This window comes from Protopterus annectens, chromosome 3.part0 (assembly GCF_019279795.1).
Source record: "Protopterus annectens isolate FY-2018-M chromosome 3.part0, PAN1.0, whole genome shotgun sequence".
NCBI classification, from domain to species: Eukaryota; Metazoa; Chordata; order Ceratodontiformes; family Protopteridae; genus Protopterus; species Protopterus annectens.
This window is the reverse complement of record NC_056731.1, coordinates 1,589,620,437-1,589,643,556: the sequence shown is the minus strand read 5'-3', so window position 1 is coordinate 1,589,643,556 and position 23,120 is coordinate 1,589,620,437. Positions and strand designations below refer to the sequence as shown.

At 42.1% G+C, this 23,120-nt stretch overlaps 1 protein-coding gene across 3 annotated transcripts in view; it reads right to left on the bottom strand.

Annotated features, from left to right (window-relative positions):
* The window catches only part of CPQ (carboxypeptidase Q), a 3,127,273-nt gene that overhangs the window by 2,400,492 nt on the left and 703,661 nt on the right, over nt 1-23,120 (bottom strand). For all 3 annotated transcript variants that reach the window (XM_044065629.1, XM_044065627.1, XM_044065628.1), the window contains one exon: nt 12,608-12,815. In XM_044065629.1, coding sequence (XP_043921564.1) covers nt 12,608-12,815 — 208 coding nt within the window. The remainder of the gene's footprint in view (nt 1-12,607; nt 12,816-23,120) is intronic.

Below are 23,120 nucleotides of genomic sequence, written 5' to 3'. Positions count from 1 at the left end.
TAATATATATATAAATATATATATACATAAATATATATATATATATATATATATATATATATATATATATATATATATATACACACACACACACACACCTATATATATATATATATATATATATATATATATATATATATATATATATACACACATATATATATATATATCTGTATATGGGTCTATATTAGATAACCGAAAGAGCAAATCAGCGAACGCTCACATGAGCGAAAACACTGGGAATCGAATGGGTGTTTGTGGGGTTGGGGTACAGTCAGGAGTGGGATATTTGCCCTTTCCTCACTGTAGTGCAACCTCGGAGTTAGAATATATAGTTAATGGGGGGTGCGGGGCACAGTCCCCCACAATAAGGAGTTCGATTCCCAGCGTTTTCGCTCATTTGAGCGATCGCTGACTTGCTCTTTCGGTTATCTAATATAGACCCTATATATATATATATATATATATATATATATATATATATATATACATATATATATATATATATATGTATGTATATATATATATATATATACACACACACACACACACACACACACACACACACACACACACACACACACACACACACACACACACACACACACACAGACACACACAGACACACATACCTATAGATATACAGATCTATAGATATATACATAGAAAAAAATCATCCATTTTCCAACTACACATCCTGGTAAGGGTCACAGAAGCAGCAAGCTAAGGACAACCAGACCCTTCTACCTCTAGCAACAGTTTCAAGCACATTCTGAAGGATCTCCATGAGTTTCCAGGAAAACTGAGAGATATAAACATCCTCCCAATGTATCCTGGATATACCTCAGGACCTGCACCCAGTGGGTCACTTCCGGTATATTTTCCAGGATAGGTACCTAAACCAGCTCAAACAGCAGCTCTCAACACAGGAGAGCAGTGGCTCTATTGTGTGATCTCCCTGCACTACCACACACCTTACTCTTTCAAGGACACAGAATCCACCAATCCTATGAAAGAACACCCTTTCTGCTGCTTGTACTCATAGTCTTATCTTTTGGGTTCTTCCCCAAAACTCATGGCTATGGGGACAGAGAGACTGACTAGCAAACTGAGAGCTTTATTTATTTGACTTTTATATACCAGGAAAGTCCAAACAGGTAAAACCCATTTTCAGCTTAGTCAGGAGAGAGGAAAACCACTGAGCTCAAGACAGGGGACCCAGGTTGACAGTAGCCTTTAGTTTTGACACTTGCATTCTTTTTTGCTGGAAATTAGCATGAGCTTTGTCTTACGACTCAGCTCTCACCTCACCACAACAGGCCAGTACAACATTTGCTGTACCACTGTTACTGCATGCAAAAGTCGGTCTTCCGGTCCCATCCAACTTCACGTTGTTGTTTGCTTTATATTTTGAGACACTGGTAAAGAAAATAAGTGACTCACAAATTCAAGGATATAACTAGTATGGTAATCAAGAATAGTTAGCTTTACTTGCAGATGATATTATTTTGTACCTGACAGAACCAGAAAATGACATTTCACTGTGGGGGAACATTCTGAGATAGTTTCAAGTTTTTTTTTTGTTTTTTTTTTGAGAACAGAAAATAAATTAAGATAAAGGCTATAGCAGTAAGTTATGCATCTACATATGAACTGGTTCAACAATACCCAAATTGATGGGGACATGATAAGATAACGCATTTAGATGTATGGATTACAAAGGATTTTATTATGGCAGCTAAAGATATGTGGGAATAGACTAAACAAAAGATAATACAAAAGTTGCGAAGTTGGAAGCTCTTGATTTTGGATACGAATGCCATCAGTGAAGATATTTCTAGCTCTTTTACTTTTATGTACAGATCAGATATATTTCTATCAACCAGAGAAGAAGTTGTGGACCATAATTAATAAAGAATTGAAGGAATTTATTTTGGAATTGAAAGAGGGCAAGATTTAAGTGGGAAAGTGTGATTCCTTGCCTCCCTATACAACAAGGTGGTTTAGGATTACCTGATTTGACAAAGGGGTATTTTATAGCCACACAGTTAAGCCCTTTGCTAGAAAAGTGACAGTGACACTCCCCCCAAAGGCTTAGTCCTTGAACTCTAAGGAACACTTACTAAGTTGGCCACTGTCCTTTCTCTTGACTTACAGATTACACTGTGTATGCTAGTTACTTCATCATCCTAGCTACCTGGTGTCTGCGTTCAGTACATGAAAGAAAACCTGCTCTACTTTGTGCCTCTTTGCTAATTGTTCTGTACTGGCTATAGACTGACTTCTCCCTGTAATAACTAGCCTTAGGGTGGGAAGCCTGCTAGCTCAGCTTTGAAATATTCTGCCTTGCTTCACTCCCCTACCCTACTCCCTATTACCACCCACCCCACCTTACTCAACCATTATATTTCCCTCCTGCACATATCACTTGTAACAAGATTCACTATAGCTTTCCAGTTTTGCTACAATCAAGAAACACTCCTGTTTCTATTCTCCACTTCCTTACTTCGACCAAACATTTAGGATCATTTCCAAATGCCATTCTCCCTCCCATAATGTTTTACACTTCATCTTCTCCTATTCAGTCCCCTCCCCAACTGTACCTCTAATTCATTCTTGAGCAAAACTCTCTCTTCTTTTCATTGCTGAAATTTTCTCTTATATACTACAATCAGATTAGTATTTACCTCTAGAGCTCTATACTGTTTTACCCCCCTACCTTCAATTTCCCTAAGTCCATACACAATTAAATCAGTACTTTTGTCTTACTGCCCTTCCTTACCATACCTATTCTACACTGTTAAGACACCTTACCATATAACTTCAACCTCATTCATACCAATATTTGCCCTATACCTACCTATCAATCTTACCTATCAATACCTATATCTGATTATCAGTCTTACCTATCATCTTATTCTACTTTACTCCTCCCATTAATCTCTACTACCTATACCTGCATCCATTCAGACTCTCTCCATCACACACACACTGTCACCTATCCATACATCCCTTTAAATCCCAACTATGCCACTACTTCATCTTCTGTCACTAACATTTCTCATTATTTTCACACTCTTAACGAGCTATCGCAAGTCTTTTTTTCACTGTTACTTACCTACATCTACAACACAATGCTTAAACCAGAATACCATTAACACATTTATTTAATATCTCCTCCAGCATACTCAACATTAACTACATTAGCATTCTGAAATACAAGCAGCATATGCTCCACCATTATCCAAACTCATGCATAATCTAAAGCCGAAACAGAAGTGGCTCTTCAATAGCCCTATTGCTAACTGGACAGTAATACTGGACAGAATATAATTCCCAATCATGGAGCCACTCATCTAATCACAAACCTCGCCAAACCCTCACACAACACAAAACAGCAGCAGCAGGCTACCACTCCAACCACCTTGAACTTAAAATACTACACAGTAACCTAAGACATTTCGATAACAAAATCGTAGACGTTCATGCCTGTACAGCCCACTACTCCCCTGATCTCATCAAAGCCACTGAACCCTGGTTACAGCCATTCACAAAATATACAGAAATACTCCTATCACATTATAATATACTCATACCAGATGCAGCCAACAAAAAAGCAGGTGGAGTTGCTGTTCTCTACAGAAATGTTTTAGATCTGTCCCCTAACCAAGATACTATACCCACTTTAAGCAATGCTGAACTTCTCATTTCAATCCTCAAACTGAATACTCACAGATCTCTGATCGTCATAGGTCAAAACATACCACCTGCTAAAACATTCCCATCCTTGAAAAGATCCTTTCCTGGATCTCAGCCAGCATAAGAATAGAAACCATCTTGCTAAGAGACATTAACATAGGCTGGCAAAAAAAGCTCTAGAAAACCCAACAAATTAAATTCAGCTTACCCCTTCTCTCAGATGATCAAGAATCCAACTAGAATTAACAAAGCTATATCTACAGAATCCATCATGGAGTTGACGTGGACTGATTCTAACATTCACCCAAACAATGTTGCCATAAATGGCTCCCTATCCAATAGCGTAAGCAACCAGCAGCTATGCTACATAATCAGCCACCAAAAACAGTCCCACAAGGTTCATCTCTATAACACAGAATTCTCAGTAATTCAATAATGAAACTTTTACTTCCAGCCTGCCCCAGATCAACTGGGGTCCACTCCACTTAAAACTTCCACGTGATGAAGAGTTGAGACATTTAATACAATACTTCTAAATATCCTGGCAGAGCAAGAATTACTGAGAACCAAAAGAGTTAAAATCAAACCAGCCCCTTGGTTAACTAAAAAAGAAAAAATGAAAAATAAAGCAACTCATGCAACTTAGAGATAAAGCCTGGAAGTCATAGCTACAAACCAAGTCTCAAAGAACCCTACAGCAATACAAGCAGTTAAGGAAACACAGCGAACAAAGTATAAGACAGGACAAAAAAGCTTATTATAGCAACACCCAAAATTCATTATCAAAAAACTTCTGGAAATTAGTAAATACATTACTCAGTCCTGATAAATCAACCAATAATTCCCAAAACGTTGACTCACAATTTAACTCACATTTTATAAATACAGCAACCCCCCCTTACAAAACAAAACTTCTGTAAGCCCAGCCATCCCACTCCAATCACTGAAGCTACAACATGCCTTCATACTCACTCCAGTGCCAACATCTACAATTAAAAAATATCTATGCACCCTTAAGACAACAACCACTGACTCTAACCAACTTCCATCTGAAAACCTCACACTCACTGCAGATAGCCTTGTATATCCTGTGTCGACTGTAATAAACGGCTCTATCCAAGAAAAATATGTCCCTACCTTTTGGAAAAAAATCCTATATAATACCCCTCCATAAAGGTGGCTCATCAACCAGGCTCACAAACTATAGACCAACTGCCATTCTCTCACCCTTTTCCAAAATCTTGGAAACATGTATTCACTCTCAACTTGTTATATGCATTACTTTTAACTATTAACCTACTTTCTCCCTCACAGCATGGATTCAAACCCAATCACAGCATAATCACTGACATCTAAGGTCACAGATATAATAAATCGCAATAGAAATTCATTTTTTAACCTCAGCCCTATTTTTGGAAATATCCAAGGCATTCAACACAGTCAATCATCAAATTCCCCTAACTAAAGTCTCTTCCTATGGGCTATCACCCTCCTCACTTAACTGGTTTCTTAGTTACCTCACTAACAGGTCCCAAGCAGTGAAATGGCAAAATGATTTTTCCTCTTTCCTTCTTATATCCATTGGAGTCCCACAAGGCTCCACCTCAACAACCTAAACACAGTAGCCAAAGAGGTCACCGCAGTACAATATGCCACTGACTCCATACTAATCTGTGCTGCTGTGACACTACCCATGCTCCAAACACTCACCCAAAACCTTTTTCTTCCACATAAGTTTGACTCAACAACTCACAATTATTCCTGAGTAAAAAAAAAACGAAACTACTGCTGTTCACCCCCGACTCTCTCTCTCCTTCCAAAAAATACTTTTAATAAACTGCCATCGACCAATACCAGTACAGAACTAGTATCTTCCACCAAAGTACCAGGTATGATTATAGATGGCCACCTTCAGCAACCCATAAAGAAGACAAACCAAAGCTACGCTGCTTTTATAGAGTTAAACACTACCTTGCTGACTCTGGTATGCAAAACATAGCCACTTCTTTTCTACTCCCCATCCTAGAATATGCCTCTCTTATTCTAACCAATCTAAACTCCTCTCATCAGCCAAACTAAAACAATGCTGCAATAAAGTAGCCAAATTTGCAACTAGTATAGATCTCATCAATGCATCTCTCTAAAACAATTAAACTTGCTCAAAGTAAATAATTCTCTATTGTGCTTACAATTAATTACAACCATCAAACTACTGTAAAACCTGAAAAGTTTCCATCTCTTCACTCTATCATTCAATGTTACACTACTGAAAGACCTCTAAGTTCCACTGACAAATCATTACTCTCCATAACTAAACCCAGCAACAATGCAGGATAATCCCTGTATTCATACTGCATTGCTAACAGATGGAATACCAACCCATACCAACCCAATGCAAAACGGAGATACCTTGTGTGGCAGCGGCTACTACAGCTCCGGATATATGTATTGTGTTTATGCAAATTATTTGATCTGTCGTCTGTCTGAGAGTCAGTTTTGTCCAGTCGAGTGTGCGGTTGGTTGCGGTGTTTGGGTCAGTCTGCTCAGATTGCCTTGCTTTGTTTTGTTTTTATGGTTCGTTGGCTGGTCATGGTAGTCTCAGGCCCCCTGAGGAGAGTTGTGCCAAGTGATGAGTGTGGACAAGAAATGGAGTTGGAAGTGCCTTGCTTGATTTGTTTCAGATCGTTGGGCTTGGTCAAGGTAGTTCGGGCCTCAGAAGGTGAGTTGAGATGGGTGCAGATGGCATAAATCAGAGTTGGGATTGCCTTGCTTGCTTGCTTTATTCGGATCACTGGCTTGGTCATGGTAGTTCGGGCCTCAGCAGGAGGTTGTGACAGGTGCAGATGGAGGAGAATCGGAGTTCGGATTGCCTTCTTTGCTTTTGTTTCGGGATTGTTATGTTGGATCCAGACTTTGAATTTTGTTGGGTCGGATGTACTGGTCTGATTTTTGGGACATTGTTGGGCTGGAGATAAGCTGGTGGAGTTGTGGATGGTGAAGTTGAGAGGTGATCGTTGGTCTTACTATAGCCATTCAGGTCTTCATGTGCCAACAGTTGTGCTGAATGGCAAAGGGGATCAGTCTGGGATTTGATTTGTTGCTAGGGTTGGAGAAGTGCTGGTGGAAGTGAGGATGGTGAGGATGGCTGTAGTCACTATATTGCAACTGAGCATGGCTGAGGAAGCTTCTGTGCCTTCGGATGTCTGGACTCTGACATTGCTATGTGCATTTTGTCTTGTGTTATGTTTCTTTGCATATTCTTGTTTATGCTGTACTTCAGCTTGGAGAAAGAAATTTTGTTCAGCTGTACAGTTTTTTTGTTGTATGGTCTGAATGACGATAAAGTTTTACCTGACTTGAGTATTCCTCTTAAGAACTGACTGCAACCTGAAAGACTTTAAATGCCAATAGAAGCAATACCTGATAAATAAATGATTCTGCACCTACACCACCCCCAGTTAAACTGGTACTAATACAGCTATATGAATTTGTGCCATAACTCTCTGCTGCACAAAACTTAATGCACTATTACTACAACTATACCCTAGTCTACCATCTGATGTGCTTTATCTTCTTTGTGCCTCCTCCCCTCCTTCCTTTCTTTGGGCTGCTTAGCTCTTTATCTTAAAAAAATATATTCATATACAATCCACGTAACTGTTATTTTTAGTTAAAACTGTTAGTAAACAATGTAGCTGATGTCACAAAGGATGCCTGATTAATGGAACTGTTGCTCATGAATGAAAATGACTGTAAATGATGAAACAATGCAAATGATGGCTGTAAAATGGAACTTTTCTCCCTAGAGCTCTACTGAAAAAGGGCACTGCTCATTCGGACTGTCCCAGTAAACAAATGCCAATAAATAAATAAATAAAGTGGGTAGTCTTGACTGAATTGGGGCATTTACCAGTTAGTCTCTGACCAGATGATAAAATGCTTCATCTTAGTCATATAGAATTAGATAAATAAATTAGTATATTCGGAGCAATTCCTGTTCACTTATTTAAAAATTCTCATTAACAAGTACAATTTTTAAAGTATATTTTTGTGGGAGGAGGGTACACAGCATACATCAATGCAATTTTTCTATGCACTTCATTCAAATAAACAAAAAAAAAAACATTCAGATTTTACCTGAGCAAGTTATTTATAAATAGGATGGAAGGAGGAAGTCGTTCTTACAGTAAGCCTATAACTGGGATGACACAGCACTGAATGGCTTTTTCTTCACAGTCACATTTCTTAAAAACATATCCAAGAAATACAAGAAACAATACACATTAATGTATTTAAGTTTCACAGACTGAATTTTCCTTTCAGGTATGAGAAGACATGTTTTTCTGCAGAAATGGAGTGCAAAACAACATCTCTTGCAGTATTCACGTCCTTCCTTCTTTTTTAACTATGTCAGCCTCTTGACTGTGATTTACTATTGTTCTGATGCTTAAACAGGTTTTACTCAGCAGTACAGCTTTTTCTGTTCTGTCCTTTAAACTTCTACAATCTCTCTGCAGTCATCCATTTTTCTAGTCTCAATTCCTAATCTCATCACCATTCTGCTACATTCTCTGCTTACGCTGTTATATGAAATTTTAATAATTTAAATGTTGTCTAGGCTCTCTCTCCTTTCAAATTTACATCCTCTCAACCTGCATTTACAAAAAAAAACATAATTTGGGAAGGTAAAAGGAAAACCAGAATAGTCAGAGAAAGCCCTCAGTGTGATAGCTAGAATACTGTAAACTCCTCATAGTAAAAGCATCCCAGGACTGAACTGCCAGACCTTCAAGCTATGAGACTGAAGCCTCAACCATTGAATCATAGGTTCATTGGTGTGTACTAGGCTAATGGCCCTGGAGCCTTTACAAGATTAGCCCATAGGATTACCCTGGCATTGTGCCACCCGACCTTAGTTCCCAGTGCCTCAAGTAGAGCCACTGGAGTGGTGAATTTTCTATTTCCCATCCACTCATCAAGATTTCTCTTGAAGAGGGCCAGTGAGGTGCTCTGCTTGACATGTATGGGAAGTCTATTCCAGAGCATGGGCAGTCTCTGGGTTATGAACTTGTCCCTCCATCATGTTTTGTTGACTGTGGTAATGAGGTTGAGGTCTCTAGAGTGTGTGGTGCAGAGGGATTGGGATTTCTTTAGATGTAGCATTTCTAACAGAGCTGGGTCAAACATTGCTTTGTAAGTCAAGCAGAGATCGCCTCCAAGTAGGCGATATGAGACAGAGAATAGTTGGAGTTTTTTGAGTCTGTCCATATAGAACAAGTATTTAAGGCCTATGATCCTCTTTGTGAGGTACTTTTGCGGCCACTCCAGTAGCTGCAGGTGTCTAGTGAGATACATGCCAAATGAGGCATTGTACTCAATGATTGGCCTAATGAGGGAAGAGCAGAGTGAGATAATGACCTCTTTCTTCCTGGATGCAAAACCCTTAGTAATGAGATGTGCCACACAGAAGGACTTTCTGACTACAGTGGCAATGTGGTGGTCAAAAGAGAGGCTGCTGTCAACCTGTATTCCCAGATCTCTTATAACTCCTTCTGTGTTCAGTGGACTACCTTCGATGCGGTAATTCAGGGGAACTGGGTTTTCCCCAAGGGGATGACTACACATTTTTTGGCATTGAGGTTAAGGCCATGGTTCTGACACCAGTCGTTGGTCTCAGTGAGACCTTTCAGTAGGATGTCAACATCACTTGGGGAGTTAATAATAGCTCCCAACTTGCAATCATCTGCGAACTTTGTCAGCCAGAGTCCCTTCATGTTGGCCTGGACTTCAGAGAAGTAGACACCAAACAGGAGACAACCCAGGACCGAACCCTGTGGGACTCCACTCATGACTGGTATGAAGTCTGACTTGGAGTCAGCTATTTCACACTGTGGATTCTATCTGTGAGCCAGTTTGCAACCCACCTAGTGATATAGGAATTGATGCCTAGCTTAGTGAGTTTTTCTATGATTCCTGAGTGGGAAATGGTATCAAAGGCCTTGGCCAGATGACAGTAGGCTGTATGAACCACCTTGCCTTCATCCACAGCTCTGGTGACTGACTCAAAGAAGTCAACCAAGTTGAGCAGGTATGTTCTACCCCTCACAAAACCAAACTATGTAGGATCCAGAGTTTGTAGATTCCCTATATCCTTGTTTATTAGGTCCATGATGATGCATTCCACAGCTTTGCATATCAGACTCATCAGGCTAATGCGGCGATACTTCCCATTGTCTGTAGTCACTCCTCCTTTGTGGAGAGGGATGACTGTAGCAGTGAGCCATTTGGTAGGGAAAAAGCCTGAGGTAAGGATGTGAGTGAACAGGGCCCACAGATGAGGTGCCAGTTCACTCTGTAGTTCATGTAGAACACAGCCAGGGATATTGTCAGGTCCCTTAGAAGCTGTATTATTGGCCTTGGACAGTGCTGTTTTAACCTGTGCAGCAGTAATACCGGGTGCCTGACAATCTACTGGTACTGTGATTGTTCCTTTAGGAGGGGAGAGAGGGGTAAAGTTGGCACTGAATCTGTCAGCCAGTATATTGTGAATATCTGTTGGCTCGGTATAGGAGGTACCACTGTGCAGTAGCTCAGAGCAAATCTGGAGATTCTTTACATAACTATAGAAGGCCTTGTGGTTGCCTTTACTATCTGCTGCAATTCTGTTTTCATAGCTAGCTTTAGAGTATTTGATGAGGGATCTCAACTTTTTGTTGAGGCTGATAAGGGAGTTTTTCCAGTCTTGGTACTTTACCTTATTCCGCATCAGTTTCCTCTTCCTGTTGTAGAGTTTTTTTATGGCAGGGGACCACCAGATTGGCTTCCTTTACTTGGAGGAGAGTGTCTTGATTCTATTGGGTATGGCGAGATTGATGCATATGTGTACGCGTTCGTAGACTGCATTGGTGTATGACTCGGCGGTCATGCAACTATTCTCCATTTGCATGGATGCCGTGAAGTGAGCCACCTCTGTTTTTAGGAATCCAAAGTTAGCTTTGGAGATGTTTTTCATGGTGGTTACCTTTGTAGGGGCTGGGGGTGAGAGGGATGTGGATTTCCAAGGTGATTAGTTTGTGGCTGGATCTAACCAGAGAGAAGCTGACTATTGGTTTAGAGCAATGGCCGCCCATGTTAGTAATGACCAGGTCAAGGATGTTGCTAACTCTAGTGGGGGTAAGAACAAGTTGGTCCAGGGTATTGGAATTAATTAATTCCAGGAAACGTTGAGCAAGTATATTGGTACATAAGTAGTTTTCCCAGTTAATGGAGGGGTAGTTGAAGTCGCCCAGTATGAGAGTGTTAGGTTGGACCCTAATATTCTCCAGGGTGCTTAGGAACGTGGAGTGAGAATCTTGGGACATGGTTGGGGACCTATAGCAGACTATGACCTGAATCGGTGTCTTACCCAATACTAGCTGCACCTGAAGTATCTCAGATGCATTATGCTGGGTTACCAGTTTGGAGGTGTGCACATCCTTTATGAATATGGAAACACCACCGCCTTTGGAGCTTCGGTCCAAGTTTCTGCTGCCTTAAACGAGGTGTCTGTTACAGCACAAATGTTGATGTTCTCCATTTTAAGGAGTGCTGAATCATCACACCAAAAGCTGTTAGTATTGATAAGTTTAGTGAATAAACACACAATACCATTCCTGTAGTCTATGCCCTTTGCTAGTCTCACATTTGCAGAAAGTTAACAACTCTGTAATAAAATATTTCTGCCGTACTGGACAGGCACCGCATACAGTTCTATTAATGATTACTGTACAGATCTTATATAGCATATATAGTTTAAAAATATATCGGTGTAAGGTAATGTCCTAGTTTTCTTAAAACCTAAAAATAAAACTCATCTTTAAACTAAGAAATGAACTTTTTTACAGTTTTCTAAAGAAACATTCTAAAACAGGTTTTATCTTACAATCAAACCACAGAGATGACAATTTATCAAGCCTTAAACATCTGAAACAGACAGGATTTCAGACTGTTGCTAGTGAACTACCAGTTGTAGTTATAGGTACTAAGGTATGGGAAGTAACCACTAAATAATGCTATACTTTTTACTGAAATGTTTTATTTATATATTTAAATGACTGCCTTATCTGCTTTTGAACATGATTGGCTCCCTTTCATAATAAACTGATCCTATTTTTTGACACACAATAACAATCTCCATGATGGTGTGCGATATCTTGAGGCTCCAAAATGGAAACAGTATGAACCAGTCAGGTACAGTTTAAATGTGGCTACACCCCCCCCCCCCCAGGTTCTCAGATAGATAGGCAGCTTACTAGAAGTACAGTCCCAGAAGACAACTGAGAAGGCTAGCCCAATTTTCCAATTATTCTAAACACTGCCAGTTTAAGAAACTTGCAGCAAACGGATACTGACAGAATCAAACCCTAGATTACAGAAAGCAGTTTGCTAACAACTCATAGCCTTAATCCTCTGCTCTTTCAAACTGAAACAGGCCTAAGGAAGCCATAGTTAAACCTTTTCCCTTTTCCCAATATAAAGAAAACTAAAAAATTAGAAAACTTCCCTGTCCTTAATGAAGACATCAGAAAGACATCCAAATTGCCCTCTTAAGGACTTAAAAGAGTTCAAGTGCCTTGGCTTTTGAATGCTCACTAACCCCCCTCCCAAACTCTTTATGAATGCATTCAGGCCAAAATGCATTCAGGCCAATATGCCAGACTCTAAAACCTGTAGACATGGCATGAGATGTTTTGCCCTTTTCTGAGCATGTTAATATAGCCTGACGTGTCATATAATTTACAGTGCCATAACATCCCATAGCAATTACCACAGAATGAATATGGGTCCCTTTCTCAAAACAAATTTCTTGATTAAAAACCACGAAGGCCTAAAATACAATGAAGGGGGTTGAGCTTTATTAGCCACCTACCTAGAAATTGAGAAGGGTGTAATTGATCGTATAAGAGATGCCACAGCTCCGTGTTTTGCAGCTCGTACAGCCCCAAATGATCTGTATTGCACAGTTTCACCATAGTTTACAAAAGCCTGGTTATAAACAACTATTTTTCCTTTGGCTTCAGCAGCTCTCTTCTCCAACTCATCAAACGAGGCCACGACTAAGACTTCAGCTGTAATACCTAAGCCAACAAACAAAAACCTGCAATTAGTTGTGCAAACTGACAATGTATTTCTAGTTTTTGCTGCATTCACAGTGTCATACCATTCCACTTAGAAATGGCAAGTGACTCAATGTACTGTCTATAAAAAGCAAATGATACATTAGAGGCATGATGGCATATTTTGATAAACATGAAACAATTCCTGCTATGTGAAGTAATAAACACTATTAAATCCTTTCTCTATTTTTACCTGTGTCATAGAAAATGTTCTACTTTACGTTTTTACACTACAATGAATGATAACTGCTGAGTGTTCAGCTGGCACTGTCAGTGTAGCAGTTATCTGAGGACAGCGCCCAGCTGGAATCAGTACCATTAGAATAACTTTCAAACACACCCAGTAAGGCCCAAAAGGTCAATTTAACACATGCAGTATTAGTCTCCTTCACAAGCACTGTAGCAGATTGATACACCTGCTTTCTACATACAAGTGCTTCACCTTGAGTATTTGCAAATAAAACCAATGCAAAATAACTATACAAAAAAGGAATGTCTATCAGCTGGACTCATAGATACTGTCTGCTCTGCATACCATACAAAGAAGAAAGGATGATTCAATTGTTGGACTTGCAGGTATTTAGTTCATGGCAGAAGGAAGCATTTGTTAGTAAGTGCCCTATGATGTGCCAAATATGAGGCAGGAGCACTGCAGGTTACAACAGAACATCAGGAGGTGTTCAGTGTTGAGTGGTCAAGCATATGTCTGCTACCACTCCTTGCACCTTTACAGTCACCTTTGAGAATCACTACTTTTCAATTACTTTATTTTTAGCAACGTCACACTTTAAATTGTGAACCAATGGCTTGAGCACCAACAACATATATATGCAAACTCATGTCTGTTGTTTTCTGGGAGCAGTTTGTCTTTTAAAATTAACTTTCTGAGGTGAGGTTTACATTATTTATAAAATTTAAGTAGAACATTCATTTTAACACTATAAAGAGACCAAAATCAAATGTGGGAAGATATCAGAGTCATGAAAGACAGAAGGCTGACCAATTGTGGAAAAAATGTAGGCTGATACTGTCATACAGAACAGTTTGCTGAGAAAGTTTATATTCTCAAGTATACATCACCAATATTAAGATTCTTAAAGAAGATTTACAGATAATATCTGATCTACTGTGCTAGTTCCTGTCTGGAACTGCATGGTTACTTGGCAACTCTGAGGCTAATTACAAATAAAATGTCCCACAGGAAACTTTCTGTCTAAGTGCTGCCACATGTGTATACTGCAAGTCAAGCAGTATAAAATATCCATGTGAGAGGCCCAAAATAAGATGTTTAGCTGTTTAATTTTGACCAATATATATTTTCCATTGTACTAAACATAAAAGATTGCACGGAAGTGGGACATTAAGCATACACGGCACAAACAAACCGAATGATAATTATGAGTACATCTTCAGAAATATGTAATGTTAAATATATCATACAGATTACAGCAACCAATCACTCCATATTAGGTGAAACATAATTCTCCGTTAAACTTGTGGCACCCACACAACCTAAGTATCATGATTCCCTGCTACACAGGTAGCAAGCAAGTTGCGAGGCCAGAGGGCACACAGCTGAACTATAAGCTCACAACTTTATTTCAATCAAAACTTCCACTTTCCATGTACAAAAAGGCAGGAAGAAACCGCATTCTACAATAGTCACATAACAACATAAGAAGACAGTGCAGCCCTACACAACAACAAAACAGCCTGAATTACATGTCTGTATGCTGCAGCCCCACCAGAGTAAGTGATTCAAAGCTGCTAGAATAGGCATGAAAGAAATCACACTCTACATGGGATACACTACAATCGCATGTGTGATTAATAGCAACTAAACATCTAAAAAAATGCTTACTTAAAACAGAGGCACTCCAAAAGTCAGACAACATTCTAAACAATTCTTTTTTTTTTTTGAAGAAAGCAACCTTCAAACCCCAAATCTCTATGCATACCAACTCCAAAGTCACAAAAATTCAAAGAAAAAAGGGAAATACTTTCTTCCTCTACTGAGTCCCACAAACCAAAAAGTACAGTTGTGTACACTTACCATAAATGTAGATGTTCGAGTGTATTCACTGTTGCAGTCATTACATTTGGGTAATCTGCTGGCAGGTTGCCCTCAATCGGCCAGAATAACAAAGTCTTGGATCTTGCGTCGGTTGCTGTCTCCTCGTCCATGACGTCAGGTCGTCAGGGGTATAAAACATGCAACCGACACCATTTTAATCAGTTTTTCTTGCCCCAGATGTCAGGTGCCCCCCAAATGGGGAACAAAAAACAATATATATCTATATATATATATATATATATATATATATATATATATATACACACACATGTACTTTAGAACACAAAAATGTTACCTTCAGCTAAAAGCAAATACACCACAAAGGCTTTTGAGCATAGTGAAGGAAAGAATAGGTATAACCCGGACTGTAACAGTGAATACACTCGAACATCTACATTTATGGTAAGTGTGCACAACTGTACTATGTTCTTCGTGTTTCACTGCTGCAGTCATTACATTTGGGTATAATCCCAAAGCTATGGATGGGAGGATGGAACTAAACAGCATTAGGAGCAGCTATAAGGCCCTGCAGGACTGCAGTGGCAAAGCCTACCCTGGATTTAGAAAAGAGAGGTAAATGATAATGCTTTGTGAACGTATGAACTGAACTCAAAGTAGCAGCTTCTAGAATGTCTCTGGTAGGAACCCCTCTGAGAAAGGCTGCAGAAGTAGAAGCAGCCCTGGTGGAATGGGATCTGATCCCCTTGGGCACAGGTTTACCATGGTGCAAGTAGCAGAAATGAATACAATGGCTTATCCATTTTGAAATAGTTTGCTTTGATATAGCCTTCCCCTCTGTTCCTGCAGAAAATGCCACCAGTAGTTGTTCAGGCTTTCTTAGAGATTTTGTCCAAGTAGAATCATAGTTGTCTGTGTACATCCAATGAATGCAGAATCCACCCCCCCCCTGTTCTGCGGATTTGGGAAAAAAGTTGGCAGGTGAATGGTCTGGTTAAGAGCCACACTGGATACCACCTTAGGCATAAAAGAAGGATTGGTCCTGAGGGCCACCCCGTCCGGGTAAAAGATAATGAAAGGCTCCACTGCCATGAGAGCCTGTAGTTCTGAAACCCTTCTAGCTGAAGTGACTGCTAAAAGAAAGGCCGTCTTCCAAGAAAGAAATGTTATGTCCGCAGTAGCAGCTGGTTCAAAAGGAGGTAGGGTGAGTTTTACCAGCACAAAATTGAGGTCCCATGCAGGAGTCAGTGCTATCATGGGAGGCCTTACATTTTTGGCCCCTCTGAGGTACTGCTTTAGCAGGGGATGAGAGAAGCGAGGAGGCTCTGTGTTGAATGAGCCGAAATGGCAGAGGCATGGATTTTTATTGAAGAAAAAGATAGGCCCTTGTGAAGCATCTCAGTTAAGTACTGCAAAATTTGAGGAATATCGGGCTTTGCTGTGTCTAATCCTTGAGCTTTGTTCCAAGCACAGAATATCTTCCATTTATCAGCATAAGAATTTCTAGTACTAGGCCTTCTAGCCTCCAAAATGATATCCATCACAGGTTTACTGACAGATGTGACTGGTGAATTTAGTTGATTAGCCATGCTGCAAGATTCAGAGTTTGGAGCTGAGTATGCAGAATTTGATAGTTCTGCTGAGACAATAGATGAGGTGTTTGAGGCAAGTACCATGGAGGAAGGTGTGACATATTCCTTAGAAGCGGGTACCAGTGTTGGCGAGGCCAGTCCGGAGCAATCAGAATCATTTTTGTTTTTTCCTGTCTGACTTTTAGTAAGACCTTGGAGAGTAGAGGCAGAGGGGGAAAGGCACAGACTGATAGGTTTTTCCAGCTGAAGGATAGAGCATCCACTTTCCATGCTTTTTTGTGATGAGTTCTTGTGCAGAATTTGTCCAACTGATAGTTTTGGGGAGAGGCAAATAGATCTATGTCTGGGCTCCCCCATTTTTGTGTCAACATGCTGAAGATTTGAGGATCCAGTTTCCATTCGTGTGGGTCCATAAGATTTCTGCTTAGGTCGTCTGCCAGAGTATTTTGCTTTCCTGGCAGGAATTGAGCTTGAGGATGTATTTGGTAAGTCAAGGCTGTGTTCCACAAGGCCATTGCTAGACTGCAAAGGGGGTAGGAGTGGGTACCCCCCTGCTTGTTTATGTACCATATAACTGTGGTGTTGTCCATCTTCATCAGTAGTTGTCCTGGATGAAAGAAGTCCCTGAAGGCTGTTAGAGCATTCTGTACAGCTAGCATTTCTTTCTGGTTAATATGTAGATGTATTTGATTTGGGCTCCATTTGCCCTGAATGCACCTCCCTGCCAGATGGAACCCCCAAGCATAGTCTGATGCATCTGCAGTTATGGTTTGGGTGGCAGGGGGTAGAATGAATGACAGTGCCTTGTTTTGGTGACATGCCTCTGCCCATCAAAGGAACTCCTGTTGTAGGCAGGGAATGAGAGGAATCATTGTTTCCAGGCTGTGACAATGTTGACTCCATAAGCTTTTTAGGTACCACTGAAGTTTCCTCATATGCAGTCTTGCATATGGAATTAGTAGAATGCAGGATGCCATGAACCCCAAAGCCTGCAGAATTTGTCTTGCAGATAGCTGGTTTTTTTTTGCCACTTGTTTGAAGTATGTTGTCAATTGAATTTGTTTGTCTGGCGTGAGGTAAGCCATCTGGGCAGTTGTATTCAAGCTTGCACCCAGGAATATAATTATTTGAGGGGGTACCAGTTGTGATTTCTTTTCGTTTATGGTGTACCCTAGGCATGCTAGAAGAAGAGTGTCCTTGTCCTCTGCCTGAATGAGACAATCGTCCAGATACGGATAAATTTGAATGTTTCTTTGTCTGCAAAATGCAATTACTGGTGCCAGGCACTTTGTGAAGACCCTGGGCGCAATAGAAAAGCCAAAGGGCAGTGCAGAGAACTGGTAATGCAAATAGCCTGCTTTGAAGTGGAGGTATCTTGTGCAAGATTCCCTGACTGGGATATACAGGTATGCCGCTCCTTTAAGTCTAGAGTTACCAACCAGGCATTCTTGCCTAGCATAGGCAGTAGCTGTTGTAAAGTCAGCATTTTGAATTTTGGAATGTCCAGAAAGGTATTTAGAATGGATAAGTCCAGAATTGGATGCCATGATTTGTCTTTTCTAGGGACCAGGAAAAGTCGTGAATAAAACCCTTGTCCTTTTTCCTTTTCTGGAACTGATTGAATAGCCCCCATATCCATGAGAGACATGACTTGTTTCTGGGCCTCTGCCCACTGATTTGGTGGCAGATCTGGCCATCCGTTTGGAATTGGTAACATGTGGAAATGAAATCTATACCCCTGGGATACTATATTTAAGACCCATTTGTCCTGGGTAATTAGATGCATGAAATGCTAGTTTTCCCCCCAAAGGGGCTGCCAAAAGATACGTGTTTGGAGATGGCAGACGAAAGTCATTGAGACTGTTTACTGTAGGGTGGTGCTTTGCTACCTCCTGATTTGGAGGTGGAGGCACCCCATTGCTTTGACCTGTAAGATCCTTGTGAATGAAACCTGGAGCCTTTGGAGCATCTGGGTTTGCCCTGAGCAGCTGTGTTGGACACTGGAAAGGACCAAGTCTTAGTAGGCCAGTGCCTACTGAACCTGGGTGGCTGCACTTGCAAGAAATCTTTTACAGTTTGCATAGATTTAGCTTTGTCTTCCATCTTTTTTAAAACCTCTTCTGCCTTATTACCAAACAGACTGTCCTGCTGTAAAGGAGCATCCAACAATTTAGCTATAACATGATCAGGCAGATTTTGCTCCTTGAGCCAAGCATGCCTTCTTATCACAGATCCAGTTATGGCGGCCCTGCAAGAGGCCTCCAGGGAATCAAAACCACATTGCAAAGTATGCTTTCCAACCTGTTCTGCTGAATGGAATAAATCCTGTAACTCCTTATTTTCCACACAATCAGAAATTAACATAATTTTCTGTTTCAATAAGCCCATAACATGCTGTTGATATTTAAGCATATGAAACTGGCAGTTTAAAGCCCTGATTGCCAATGTGACAGGTGCATAAACCTTCTTACCCCATCTATCCAGCGCCCTGGAGTCTCTATCTGAAGAGGTAGGATTTTTGGCTGTAGAAGCCTTAACACCCTTGGGACCCTGAGAAATAGTTTCAGGGTCAGCAGCAGGATTTTGAAAAGAAATATGTGTGAGTCAGGAACCCTGTAATATCTGTCTGGCTTACTAGGAGCCGGAGGCAGGGAATCAGGAGCCATGCTTGATTCTGAGAAAACATCATCCACAATGTCTAACACAGGAGGTATAGCCAATGGCCTATGCTGAGGAAAAAGAAGAAAATCCCTACGCCTCTTTTTGGATTCTGAGAAGTCCTGACTCTCCCAATGAAAATGTTCCCTTAAAGTATGGAAAGTCTCTCCAAAAGAGTAATCCTCAGGAGGAGAAGCAGAAGGGATGGATTCCTCTGCATCAGAGTCCTGACAAGGTGGGATAGAAAATTCCTGATCAGAAAAGGAATCAGAATGTTGTCTGAATGAACTGCAACTGTCCCCGGAGGAAGAACAGCATGAAAGGCTTGCAATGCTAAAAGCACTGCCCTCATCTCCAGAACATTGATATGCAATCTGGTCTCGGTCTGAGACCACGTGCCTTGGACTGTCCTCCCCAAATAGTGCCTCTCCATCCAAGCTGGGAGGTGTCCGTGATCACTGTGGCTTGGGCTGTGGGTGTTAGGAAGGGATGGCCTGCCAAGATTTCCGGCGATTGGCGCCACCAGAAAAGAGAAATCTTGCAGGCTCTGCTGATTCGTATTGGATAGTCCATGGGGATGTCTAACCAAAACCACTGAACTGCCAGGGTCCACTGAAACACCCGCATGTGACGGCGCACACAGGGAAGGATTGAGATTGCTGCGGCCATGGAGCCTAAGGTTCAGAGGACATCACTCGCTGTTGGCGTCCTAGGGCCAAGGATCACTGACACATGAGCCCGCAGGTTCTGGACCCTGTCCATAGTGAGAAAAGCTTGCAATAGTAGAGTGTCCAGCCGTGCCCCTATAAATTCCAAGGTCTGTGTCAGCTTCAAGCGGGACTTGGAGATGTTGATGGTAATCCCTCAGTTGACTGCAAAATGCAGGAAGGAGTCTCTGGCCATGCAAAGTAGACGCTTGGTGGCAGCAGCAAGGAGCCAGTCGTCTAGGTAAGGAAACACCTGAATTCTCTGAAGCCTCAGGTGAGCCGCTACGACTGCCATAACCTTGGGAAGCACCCTGGGGGCTGTGGTGAGACCAAAGGGTAGGGCTCTGAACTGGAAATGATTGGCTCCCAGCGGAAGCGAAGGAATCTCCTGGAGCTTCTGCAAATTTTGATATTGTAATAAGCATCCTGGAGGTCTATCGAGCACATCCAGTCACATTCTCGGAGGTAAGGTAGAATGGACTGCAAGGTGACCATCCAGAATTTTTGCTTGGCTACAGTCAGGTTCAGGGATGATAGATCCAATATGGGCCTGAGGTCCCCCGTCTTTTTTTGGCACTAAAAAAACCTGGAGTAAATGCCTAATCCGGACTGATCTGTGGGGACCGGTTCGATGGCCCGATTACGAAGCAGCTTTGAAATTACTTGCGTTGCCGCCTCCTTTTGAGTGGGTGGAACATCTGGGATGCGCTTTGGTTGGATGGGTGGGGCAACGAACGGGATGGAGTAGCCTCTGGATATTATTTGAAGCACCCAACGGTCCATTGTAATGGATTCCCAAGCCATTAGGTGCAATGACAATCTTCCCCCGACTGTCTCCAGAGTAGAACAGTCGGGCAATCCATCAGGGTTGCTGCACAGGTCTATCCGAGAAGGTCTCCCTAGACCCAAAGTTCCCCGGGCCCCCTCTGCCTCTGGGGCAGCTTCTGTCTTGTCCCCCCCCTGCCTCTAGGGGACAAGTTGTCCTGAGAGTCCTGGGAAAACTGAGATTTGTGGAACCACATCTTCTTCTTTTGCCCTCTCTGATTCCTAGAAAAGGATCTTTGAGGGCTAGAGAAGCGGACTCCGATGGCAGACACAGTCTTCCCAAACAGGGAGGAACCGTCAAAGGGAGCATTTGTGAATGACGCCTTGAAGGGGTCCGCGAATTGACAAAGTCTGAGCCAAGGGTGCCACCTCATAGCTACATTGGTCCCAGCCTCCCTAGCCGCTCCTTCCATGGCATGGGAAAGAAGACACATGGACGTGTTCAAAACAGATTTCAGAGTCGACATTTTCGCCGAGAACAGCCACTTGTTCTCTGGCGACAAAGACTCTGGGGACGACACAGCGAATTCCGTGACTAGGTCTCGCTGAAGTCGAAGGACGTGTGCCAAATAATTCAGCATGCATATAGAAAACATTGCTGAAGAAAAGACTCGCTTCCCAAACTAATCCACCACCCTAGACTCCTTGTCCGGAGGGTGGACCAAAGAATTTTCCTGTGCCAGTTCTCTCCTGGTGGCAGCTGCAACCACCATAGCATCAACAGGGGATCCCTTGTACCAGGCCTGTCTGTCTGTGGGAGGAGAAAGGATCCTGTCTGGGCATTTGGGTATTGGCTCTATGGTGTCAGGCTCCTTCCATGCCCGCGTGGTAATGAGATCCACTAATGGATCTGCAGGAGGGGACACCCAGGATGTAGATGGGCCCATGCCAAAGGCCTCCAGAAATACTGACTCGTCCATAGAGGGTTTTGGGGCTGACCAACCTCCCCTCTGGTGGAGGATTTCCATGATGCCTCCAAAGGAGACATCCTCAGGAGGTGACCTGGAGGAACCCTCACCTTCATCCAAGTCAGTATCTTTTGTGAGGGACTCGGGGAGAGTCCATGTGCCTCCTCTTACATGAGTGCTTACAGGAAGCCTCCTCAGTGGGACTCTCTGAAGAGGGCTCGTAAGTCACGGGGGGGTTCCATGACAGGATCCACCTGGGGGTCCTCTAGCTTGGGCTGTCCCTGGGACAAACTGATGGGAGCCGTGACCAAATCCACGGAAGCCTGGGCGGAGTCCAAGGCAATGGGCTGGGGTCTCAATCCTTGGGAGAGAAAGTACAGTTGTGTACCTACCATAAATGTAGATGTTTGAATGTATTCACTGTTGCAGTCACTACTCTAGGGTTATCCTGCTGGCAGGCTACCCGCAGTTGGCCTGAATTCCAAAGTCCTGGTCCGGCGTCGGTTGCTGTTGCCTCTTCCCTGACGTCAGTGCGCCAGGGGTATAAAAGATGCAGCCGACGCCATTTTCTTCAGTTTTTCTTGCCCCAGATGTCAGGTGCCCCCAAAAGGGTAGGCTAAATATATTATGCAAATAAACATATATGCAGTAAAGAAACATTTCCTTCATCTACAAGCAAATACACCACATAGGTTATACAGAATAGAGAAGTACAGATGAACCCCAGCAAAAGAAAGGGGGACGGAGGGAGGGTAACCTGGACTGCAACTGTGAATATACTCGAACATCTACATTTATGGTAGGTACACAAATGTACTATGTTCATCGTGTTTCACTGTTGCAGTCATTACGCTTGGGTTGAATCCCAAAGCTGAGTACGGGTGGCTGAGCTAAATAGGGTTAGGAGAGGCTATGAGGCCCTGCAGCACTGCAGTGGCAAAGCCTGCTCTGGATTTAGAGTAAAGAGGTAAGTGGTAGTGCTTTGTAATAGTGTGCACTAAACTCCAAGTTGCAGCCTCTAAGATGTCTTTGGTTGGTACTCCTCTGAGGAAGGCTGCGGAAATGGCTGCTGCTCTGGTAGAATGAGGCCTAATGCCCTTAGGCATTGATTTGCCATGCTGAGAATAGCAGAAACAGATGCAATGACCTATCCATTTAGAAACAGTCTGTTTTGAGATAGCCTTTCCTTATGATCCTGCAGCATATGGCACTAACAGTTGCTCAGTCTGTCTGAAAGCTTTAGTTCTGTCCAAGTAGAAGCGTAGCTGCCTGTGTATGTGCAAAGAATGCAGAATTTTCTCACCCTTGTTCTGTGGGTTTGGATAAAAGGTAGGCAAGTGAATTGTTTGGTTGAGGGCCACACTGGACATCACCTTAGGCATAAATGTTGGGTTTGTCCTCAGAGAAACCCTGTCTGGATGAAAAATGATAAAAGGTTCCACAGCCATGAGTGCTTGTAACTCCGAGACTCATCTTGTAGAGGTTATTGCCAGTAGCAGAGCTGTTTTCCAGGATAAGAATTTTATATCAGCTGTTGAGGCTGG